Source organism: Mus caroli, unplaced genomic scaffold (genome assembly GCF_900094665.2).
Source record: "Mus caroli unplaced genomic scaffold, CAROLI_EIJ_v1.1 scaffold_12080_1, whole genome shotgun sequence".
NCBI lineage: Eukaryota > Metazoa > Chordata > Mammalia > Rodentia > Muridae > Mus > Mus caroli.
Genome location: NW_018390514.1, coordinates 11,646 through 23,191, shown reverse-complemented (window position 1 = coordinate 23,191; position 11,546 = coordinate 11,646). Strand labels below are relative to the sequence as shown.

Here is an 11,546-nt window from a genome sequence, read left to right as displayed (position 1 = left end):
GTTGCTCTCTATGCCAATTACCATCTATTGCAAGAAGCTTCTTTGATGAGTGTTGAGTGATTCACTGATCTATGAAAATGGCAATGTATCTTGAGGAAACTTTTTTGATTTTTTTTTTTTTTTTAGTTTTTGTTGTTGTTGCTGTTGGTTTTCAAGAAAGGTTTTCTCTGTGTAGCCCTGGCTGTCCTAGAACTCATTTGTAGACTAGGATGGCCTCGAACTCAGAAATCCACCTGCCTCTGCCTCCCAAGTGCTGCAATTAAAGGCATGCACCACCACTGCCTGGCTAGAACCATTTTTTTCTATGATTGTTTATCATAGTAACAGTATTACTTTTCTCCTCAGGGCCCACTGAGAACTGTGAGAGAGGATCAAGAAACAAAGACCTTTTACATCAGGTGCATTTTGTCCCCTGGGTTGTTGTTTGATGAGTCTTTGTGCCTGCTATGACATACATTCACATTTTGTTTATAAGATTTCTTTATTCTTGTTGGATGTCAGGTCATAGCTACAGAACTCAATCTTCTCTGTGTACCCTGAATCCAGATATGAGCTTCTGCTTTGCCTCTGTGATTTCCCAGACATAAGCTAAAGTTATATGGCAGCAACTTTGTTCAATCTGGTCTGTCTTGAGAAAGGTCTGGGAAAGGGCTGATGTGTCAATATTTAGTATATGCTAAACAATGTTTACTTACAAGTTTCTCTGATCATGTTTTTCTGAACTTAAACCACCTTCCTTGAGCCATTACATTCTTTATCATATTTGTGTATAAAAGTGCACTGAAATGGAAGTTAAATTGTCAACATAATTAAATGCAGTCTGCACCTTTCTTTCAGCCTCTCAGATCCCAGGTCTGCACAGGTTGGCCAAAAGTGTGCAGGAATAGATGTTTGTATAGCTTCAACCTAGGACCAGGAGCAGAATCTATAGGTACGCTCTGTATTAGAGACTCTCTTCATTTGTTCATGATACACTCACCATATTCCATTAACTCTAACTATCTGCAAAGCCTTTCTTCGTCATCAAGAGCATTTTATGATCAGAGACCCCTTATCCAAGAGTATATATGGGCAGGACAAATTGAACTTGATGGGTGCAAATCAAACAAAACAGACACAAAATTGAATGAAATTGAATGAATAGCAATGGGCCAAGGATCTGGGAGGAGGTAGAGGAAAGGGTTGACTATGACTACAAATGTGTTGCACAAAATTCTCAAAGAACTGATAAAATTATATTTAAAGAATAAAAATTGGAATGTATTACTCTCCTGTTAATCTTCCACCATAGTAATGTTCTAAATTAGTAAATTGCAGTGGTTGTGACACAGCCTCCAAGGCCTGTGTAATCTCAAACACACTGCCTTAGTGGCCAATTCTTCCTTTTCTTTGTTTCTTTCACTAAAGAAATTCACATACATAGTATTTAAGGTTTTTTTTTTTCTGATAATTTTGTTCTTTCATTCATGGCTTGCTGACAACAGTGTCCTTGGGCATCACCTTGCTCTAAAGTAGACTCCTCCTCAGTACTCCCATAACTACTTCAGCAGAAAGTGCGTTTTAACAAGCTCTTCTGGGAATTTAGATGCCAGGCTTTGATGTCTGGAAATGATGGATATATATTCCTCTCTCTACTGCAATCCTGTGCTTACAGTTTTCTTTCTTCCTTTGTGTCTCAAATCTGTCATACAATTACTAATGAACCATTAGTACAATTGTTTTTAAGACATATTTTGACACACATGTAACTTTATACATGATTATAGAAGAAAGAAAATTTCAATAATGATGAATATTTTGTTTAACATGTTAAGTCTTGGCCGAATATTTACTATTTCAATATGAAAATCATCTTGAACACTTTTCAGAGTTGATTGCTGTTATGACTGTCTCATCTTCAATGCCAATAGCATCACTTTCCAAAACCATTTAATTCAAAATGGTAAAGTATGTTCAGGAACATTTTAGAAATTGATGGAAATTCTATTATAATTCCAAGCAAAACTCCATTTAATAATTTTTATGAAAGTTGAGTCAGGGGCTCAACTTTAAAACCAAAACGCCTCATTTGAATAGAATGATATCAAAACACAGGGAAATTTGATATTGTTATGAAATGATGATATGAATTTTTTCATTTTTATATTTAGGTAATAAAATTGATGTTCTATGTAACAGAAAAATACATTGTGTGTACTGTAAAAATTATAATTCCTAACCAACAGTAACCTATACTCTAAATCAGGCATTTGAAATAGAGTTTTGTGTTGCTTCATACAGTGACATATCCAGTGAAAACTGCATCAGTGTGTTCACCACAGCTGCAGTGAAAACCAGTGCAAAAGGATTAAGCACTGCCACAGCTATCTTAGATTCATTGCATATTTTACTATTTATGAATCGGTTTTAGGGTTATTATGCATTTAGAAAACCAGTACAACCACCAAATATTTCATAAGAATCACAATTCACGCTGTAAGAGAAAGAGNGAGGGCAGGAGGGAGGGAGGGAGGGAGGGAGGGAGGGAGGAGGGGGGAAGAGAGAGCAATGTGATCATTGACATGATCATGTCATGTTTGATGAACTCAAGAGAAGCAAACTTTTGTATGCCTTAAAAATATACAATCGTTTATTAGTTTGGTTAAACCTGTCACAGTGTGATAGGAAATAACACAGTAAAATAATTTCTGTGTCAAAATTAGCGTTTTACAGTAAATGAATATTTATGTTTTAAAATCAACAATTCCCAGTTGAGCCAATTTATAATTCTGTCCAATTCTACAGTGTCCAGTAGAGAGTCATCTCTTTGTCTCTAGTGTACCCTGTTACCCCGATGGGAATTCTAGTTCTTCAATCCTTCTTCATGAAAAAGAATCAGGCAATGGTATAAAGGTTCCTGGATTGAATGAAAAGTCACATAAACACAGTTTGATGTGCTTTGTCATGAAACTGCCAGAAAAATTGTGATGCAGATGGCCATTGCGCAGGATACTATTGTCTGTACCATTGTGCTCTTTCCCTGCTTTAGAACACTCAACCCTTTATAAGGACGTTTGCATTTTTAGTTTTACTTGAAATGGGTAAGAATCAAATAAGTTGTGTAGTGTTCACCATGCTTTCCATAGAAATTTAATAAGGCATTTTAATTCATAAAAATTTACATAGGTTGTGTAAATGGTAGTAGCAACAAAAATTGCCTATATATTTCAATTAATGACTAAATATAAGTGGGTAAAATGTCTCTAATTGTTATCTTTAATATATTTTAGAAATCTTTTTTACCTAACTAAATTTACTTTTAGCTGTGACCCTGGTATTTAACAGCTGGGCTATCTTTCCTGACTATAATGACTTTTAAATTCTCCTGAAGTAGGGTGTTAAGTCAAAATTCATTATGAAATTGTAATGATTCTCGTATAAGCAATTATTATAATGATTTCAGTAAGAGAGGCATTCTTTAATTCTGTTTCTTCCTATGTTTTTAAAGGTCAGTTACTTAAGTAGATGATAATATTTATATTATTGCTTATTTATATATAATGCATATTGTTTATAAATGTGTGCAGGGTAGACTTTACATATAGAATATGTTTCATCATGTAGTATACCTTTATATATATTTAGATATGTGTTTATGTACATATTAATAAGTACATATTGGAAGATGGCAAAGATATTTTTGTCTAATCTTTCCTGTATTAATGATTTATTTCAACTCCACATATCAAGCCATCTGAGAATTTACATCTCTTGGTATGCTTTGAACTCCATGAAAGAAACATCATTTTATCCCCACAAAATTACCCTAAAATACAAATCATTGACATGGTGTATATCATCTGTATGCAAAATTGATCTGGATCAATTTTATTCTATTTATCAAAATAAGAATAGAATGGACCCTATTGTTAGGGTCCCAAAGTTGTTAGACAGTAATATGAATATGTGTTCTTAAATCAAATTATTAAGATTTGCAGATAAATATTTTCTATTTATTTTGACATAAACAATGCATCATATAAATACAGGGTAAAAAATCTCATGCACTGACCACATATATTCAAATACTGCAACTACAAAAATATGATGTGGTCAAACTTAATGTTTCTGTTTTTAAAATGTATGGTCTAGGGAAAATATATTTTGATTTTTATTAAAAAATGTTTTTTTTCAAGATCAATAATCGTTAAAAAAGAACAAAGGTAAAACCAACATTGAAACAGAAGCATCAGAAAATTGTTTTCCTATATGTAGTTCAAGTGTGCATTTAAATAAGCTTTTATTTACTTATTTATTTTTAATTTGGAGGACTATAATATATTTATATCATTTCCTCTTTCTCTTCTTTATCCAAATAGTCTCATGTTCTCTCTCAAAATAGTCTCATGTATTTAGGGAGATGTATGTATATGTATATACATATATACATACATACATACATACTACAAATATATGCATTTACACACACATACACACACATGTGTGTATATATATATATATATATATATATACACACCTATATATATATGCCTTGTGTATGTTTGTGTGCATTACATATATATATATATATATATATATATATATATATATGTGTGTGTGTGTGTGTGTGTGTGTGTTTGTGTGTATGTTGTATATATATTATATAGAGAGTATACATTTATATGGATTTAAGTATATATGTGTGTATTATATATGTGTGTGTGTGTGTACTTTTAAAGAGAAAGAGGCATTCTAAATTTTCAGTTCTATGTTGCTTTGTGACAATACTTTCTCTCCCTTTATCTATGTAAATCTATCTTTGATAAAGCACTGCCTGCTTGTCTTCCTCCATTTTATTTCTTTTTATCTATCCAAGTGTCTCATTCCATGTCAGTTGTGGTTTTTCTTGTTAGTGCTTTCTACTTCTCTCCTCTCACTTCTTTATATTTGCATAATCACTTTTCCTTAGATGTTCTACAGGTAAGAGATAGGGCAACAAACAAATGCCAGCTCTCCCCATACTTTTCAGAATAGAGAGCATTACAGCATGGCCCTCTCATCCTCATCATTTCCTACTATTTTCTGATTACACTCAGAAAACTACTTTCACCAAGCCACTAATATTTTGTTAACCTCAACAGTCAGGGATCTCTTGCCATTTGTCCCTAAAGATCCTTTATTTTGCCTTCTGATACCATATTTATCTGTTTTATTTTTATTAACGTTCCCCCCATTAAAACTAAATTCCTCAAATATCTAGTTCAGTTCTGGTTTGTATAATTACCATGTCTTTCCTTTGTTTACTTTGAAGTAACATGGACTCTGGAAATCATTGGTTTTAACAGAAATTCTGAGGTATCAGAGTAATTGGCTGGCAAAATACAGTCAGTCATACTTGGTCACTAGTGTTAAACCTTCAGTAAACTAATACTACTAAACGTCATATTCATATTCAGTGATAATGGCTAAGAGAATAGTGTATCTTAATGGTGCAACCCATTTTGAAAAGATCATATTCATAGTCAACAAATGTTATTTTCATGCCATTGAACACCAGGTTTGTATGCGGTATGTCACTAAATAATAGTAGGTTAATATTATAAGTCCTTTCAAATTTATCTGTGTTTATAGTTATCCATGAGGCCCATTCAAACGTTTCAATAACAGAATTTGCATTTAATAGCACCTTTGGATATTTTATAAAGTTTGGTCATTAGATTCTTGTTAATAAACTACTAAACCAACTTATGATCTTACAATCTACAATTTGCATATATGTTCCCAAACAACTCTGTGTACATAGGAGACTCTAGGTATGTTAAGAGTTTTTCTATATTATTGACTTTTATTTTCCTTACCAGAACCTGATTTTCTCCACTTCCTTATAATAAATTTTGAAAGAAATTCCCAAGTTACTATAGATTGTAAGATTTCACTTTATTAAATTCAAGTATTTGAATTGACTACGACCCTTCATTTGAATTCATTGTATAATCTAGATTCTTAAAACAGTTCCTTCCTTGATTATGACCCTATTACATACATACAGAACTTTTAAGCCTAGCCAACTTGTAATTTCGTACTCTGCACAGAAAATTTAAAAGGTATCTTTTCTTTAAATACATGTTTAAATCTTTATTGGAAAAATGAAGTAATTTCTTCACTCTGAAGAAAAGTTTTCATCATATGTAGTGATATGAAATAAAATTTCATGGACAACTTGATAACTACAGAGTTGTGTTTTAAATTCTACTACCCAACATTTTACTCTACGAATTTTAGTGAATGCTGTGTGACATCAATCAATTTTCATTTCAGAGACACCCAGTGAGGATATGCAAATGGACAACACAACACTGCTCATGCAGTTTGTCCTCTCAGGACTTGTTCATCGGCCTCAGTGGAAAATCCCCATGTTCCTCCTGTTCTTGGTCATTTATCTCATCACCATTGTGGGCAACCTTGGTCTGATCACTCTTATCTGGAATGACCCTCACCTTCACATTCCTATGTACTTATTTCTTGGGAGTTTAGCTTTTGTGGATACTTGGTTATCATCCACAGTGACTCCAAGGATGCTACAAGACATTTTTGCCAAGAGTAAACAGATCTCTTTCTCTGAATGCATGATACAGTTTTTTTCATTTGTAGTGAGTGCAACCATAGAATGTTTTATTTTGGCATCAATGGCCTATGATCGCTATGCAGCCATATGCAAACCTTTACTCTACCCAGTAATCATGACAAATAGACTCTGTGTACGTCTTTTAACATTGTCGTTTTTAGGTGGATTTATTTATGGTTTAATTCATGAAGGCCTTTTATTCAGATTACTTTTCTGTAGCTCTCACATAATACACCACTTTTATTGTGATATTATACCACTGTTAAAGATTTCCTGTAATGACCCTTCTCTCAATTACCTGATGCTTTTTATTTTATCTGGCTCCATTCAGGTATTCACAATTACAACTATCCTTATCTCTTATACACTTGTTCTATTTTCTATCCTAAAGCAGAAATCTATCAAAAGCATAAAGAAAGCCTTTTCCACCTGTGGAGCCCATCTCCTCTCTGTTTCTTTGTACTATGGGCCTCTCCTCTTCATGTATGTTCGCCCTGCATCTCCACAAGTAAATGATGAAGATATGATGGACTCTATATTTTATACCATCATAATTCCTGTTCTGAACCCAATTATCTACAGTTTGAGGAATAAGCAAGTAAAAAATTCACTGGCAAAATTTTTAAGGAGAAATACTTAGATTTCACATTATTGTCTGTCATGCACTTATTAAAACATGGCAAATTTGTGCAGACTTATTGTGGCTATATTTCGAACATTGTCAAAATATTTTGAGAATGAATCCAACCTAGAATTGTTGTTGTTGTTTTATATGTGTATGCATATATTTGATGTAGGCATACTTAATTGTGAATTGTTACATTGGTCATGGAAACTTGTGCAGAGACCAGAGGGAGGTCAAAGTCTTGCATAATTGCTCTTATTTACTTTCTTGAAATAGTGTCTTTCACTGAACCCCAATCTATAATTTTTAACCTGCTAACCACAGTAATCCTCTTCTCCACCATTCACATCACTGAAATTACATGTGGAGGCATGATCTGTTCTTCATTGAAAGCCCTTTCTTATTGACATTTGGATAACATATTGCTAGGAATGCAACTACAATTTTGATCTTGAGCAGTAAGTGCTCTTTCCCACTGCACATATTCCAGTCCCCCAGAGCTAACACTAAATGAACTCTTGTATATGTATCCATTTCTTTACAAATATTTGAAATGAATTTTAAATTATCTAAAGGCAGTATAGTAAAAATAAATACAATAGACATCAAATTAAAACTCTTTAACAGGTCTGTACAGTATTTATTATGACATAAGTGCATTAGCTGTTGTAGTAGTGTAGTTCCTGTAAAAATATTATGAATATAATGTCACTGACAACTTGGAGACTTGAAGCATTTCCCTGTTCTGATGAAGCAGTCTTATGTATCTGTAAACAGATACAAACCATGGGGTTGTTGCTAAAAATATGAAAGGCCTTTCATTAAATTTTGTTGGGAAATGATGATTCATACAGCAATTCTACTTGTGTTTTCTTTATGGGAGGAAAAAGACACTGGAGTACGAATGTAAGATTAAGACTGGGCAGGCTGTCAGAGGATACTCTGTAGTCAGTGTGCTTGGGAGTGTGAGGAGAGGCTCATTTTGCTCACCATCTGGGCTGTCCTTGACATTCTCTCTAGTTCCGATCTCATCACCATCCAGGCAGTTTCAGTAAATCAAAACGTTAACAGTTTTCATGAAATAAACATGTGAGGGATTTTATTGATGAAATGTAAAGGTAGAAGATGGGAGAAGTATCAGAATAGCTTAGATTATTAAGTAGTGAATTAACCAGCATTTAAATGGGCTATCTAAGAGTTATTAGAGTGTATAGTTAAAGAAACTGTATTGTTAATGTATATGAGCTAAGCTCAAACAGTGGTAAGATATGTTGTCATAGTCTTCCGTGTTTTTATTGTTGTTGTTGTTTGTTTTATTTTTGGTTTTTTGTTTGTTTGCTTATTTTGGACAGATATGAAAAAAAGAAAATTATGCGAGCTTTATATTTGGGATGACCTTCATTGCAAATGTCACACACTTTCCGAATGCAGAATAAACAAATCATCTTAAGTCTCATCTCCGTTACATTTTGTTTATTTGTTTGTTTTATCCATACACGTAAATTGCCTATTGAGAACATTACTGCACACACTACTTCTCTTATGTATATATACTGCAATATATATATATATATATATATATATATATATATATTTGCAATGTAACAAATTTCTGTTGTTAACTCTTTTCCTTTCCAAACCTTTTTACAATGTGAGTTTTGGATTAAATCTTTCTTGAATAAATTTATCTGAAGATGTAAAGATACAGAGATGTACATATGTATTTGTATTAATTTCGAGCTTATATGATATGTGACCTTATCTGTGATCATAATAGCATTTTTTGATATATTAAAGCATATTAGTTTCCCACATCCTTTGTTTGATCACCCTGGAATTGTTTGAGGTACTTTTGTAAGACACAGCATCTTGTTCTGCCATTTGGAATAATTAATAGGTTGTGTTTACTTTAACATATGGGATATGTGGAAGAGTTTGTAAATAAATGCATTTTTTAAAAAGATTTTGAGACTCTGATCTCACCCTTTTGCCCCATTTTTGTTCCTTAGACTTGAATGAACAGTTTTGTTTCCAAATGCAAGTGGTCCATGGTGTCAAGTCTCATAAGAAAGGATTGATTAATAACATAGTCAAACCTCTAAACTCTAAGATACCTAGATCCTTTCTCTTTATGAGTTGACTTATTTTCTTTTCTTATTTTCTTTCTTTTACAGTTGTGGAAAAGCTGGGTGAAATTTAAAAACAAAATTATACATATTTTTAAGGATTTGATAAATTTTAAATCGCACTTACTACAATCTCAAAAAGAATATTACTAACATATAGTCCTTAAAAGTTTATTTATTCTTCTTGGACCACATCTGACTTTATATAATACTTAATTTTGGCTACAAACGTTCAGATTACAGTTTAAAGTCTTAAAACACTTTTGTCTTGTGCAACACACAGTATGGTGGTTTGTAGAGAGGAAACTTTAAAGAAGGATTCATGAAATTAAAATTCATACTTCATATGAAGGATGAAGTAAAGCTGTATTACTCATCTGTATCACATAATGAACATGGGCAGACTGTTGGCTTATCATAGATGCTTCCTGTCAACTTGTCTTTAGTCTTTTTGGTAACCAAAAGCAGCATAGAAAATATTCCTGTTATAATTGAATGTGCCTCTTTATATGTTGATTTTATATATCAGGATGCTATTCAATAGTAATACTTAATAAAAAACATATTTTAACAAGTATTATTATTGATTTTAAATTGGAGTTCAAGTTTACAATACTAGTGCAGTTTTTATAATAGCTACTAGAACATTCAGAAATCTCAGGAAAGGAATGTTCAAACTGCTTTGAGATCACATATACAACTTCATTATTGTATTCAGAAAACTTTGTTACCTTGAAGTTATTCACTACCTTTGGCTCTTTAATCTCTTCACTTCCTCACCTGCAATAATCTGTAAGAATTAAGACTCGGTGTATGCTATAGATGCCCCTTGTAAGGTGGCAAATTTTGTAGTCTTTTATTCTCTATCTCTTAAGCAGTTATGTGTCTTGATACTTGCCATATCCTGCAAAAAAGAAATTTTGTTTGGTGAGGATTAAGAGAGGCATTAATCTGTAGGTATAACAATAGGACTCAGTTTAATACTATGCCAATTTAGGACAATAATAGTGGTAGATTCTCCCTCTAGGGCCTATTATCTGTCTAGCCATAGGTACTTGGTACAGGGTAATAATGACAGGGATGAGTTTCAACACAGGAATTATGCAACATGACTTAGGTACAGTAGAAAGTGATTCATGCCCTTATTGCACAGGTGACATGTCTTATTAGATCAGTTATAATGATATAACTAGAGCTCCAAATGTTCACTGATAAAGACTGATAATTATCTTTATCCTACAGCAGTGCATGTAGCACCTTTCAGAACAGTGAAGGCTACCTGGAAGAGGTGAAGCTTCAGGGGAGTACCAGCACAACTTCCCAATATTTTGTGGTTTAAATATGTGCTATTTTAGCAGTTGGGTCTTACCATATTCTGGGATTAGCCAGAAGCCATGACAATAGCCTCTAATCTTTGTGGACCTATGGGATCTCACTGCTCAACAACTCCAAAAAAGATAAAGTATTCCTGGCACTGGCACTTTTATTTGCTAGCCTGTGGTATTTAATAGGAGTCTTGTCACTCTATTATAAGGTAATTCACTTAAAGTCTCTTTCTCTCTCTCTCTCTCTCTCTCTCTCTCTCTCTCTCTCTCTCTCACTCTGTGATATGTATACGTATATATACATATATCATTATGTGTAAAATATATAATATACAATATTTTACATATCATTATCATTGGGATGCCTCTATAAACCAAGAAAGAATTATAATTATGGAAAGAATACCATTCATGATAACCTTAAGATGTACGATGATGCTCATATTTTATGTAAACGTTGACACAGATATTTATATAAATAATACTTATCAATAACCTGAATATATCTTAGCCCAGTTTTAACTAATTGTGGTGTGCAACAAATGTCTTGTATGTCAGATAACCCCTAATTCATGACAGGGAAGTCAGGTCTCATGGTCACATGGAAGCCTGAGGTTGTACATTCAGGCTTAGTTAAGGCCCATGATAAGTGGGGATAATATTTCCCAAAAGTTGCCTATTCCTGCCAAAGATTTCAGGGCTTTACTGCAAATGTATGAGGACATAAAATGTAATTCATCCACAAGATCTTGTCAGTAACCTCCAACACTGCCTCCTTCAGTTGTTACTTCCTAGTTGCTGAGTCAAAGGGGCTCTATAAATTATTTGAACTGCACACAAAAGCTGTTTCTTTCTTTTTTTTTTTT

The 11,546-nt window shown here is 33.1% G+C and overlaps 1 protein-coding gene across 1 annotated transcript; it reads left to right on the top strand.

The window, feature by feature from the left end:
• The first annotated feature begins 6,311 nt into the window (after positions 1-6,311).
• LOC110288687 (olfactory receptor 5H2-like) lies at positions 6,312-7,244 on the top strand. Its single transcript, XM_021154971.1, has one exon. It carries the CDS (start codon positions 6,315-6,317, stop codon positions 7,242-7,244), a length of 930 nt encoding a protein of 309 aa, XP_021010630.1. The 5' UTR covers positions 6,312-6,314.
• The last annotated feature ends 4,302 nt before the right edge of the window (positions 7,245-11,546 follow it).

Coding starts and splice junctions, on each gene's coding strand:
- LOC110288687 (XM_021154971.1), top strand. CDS start 6,315: ATGCAAATGGACAACACAACACTGCTCATGCAGTTTGTCCTCTCAGGA.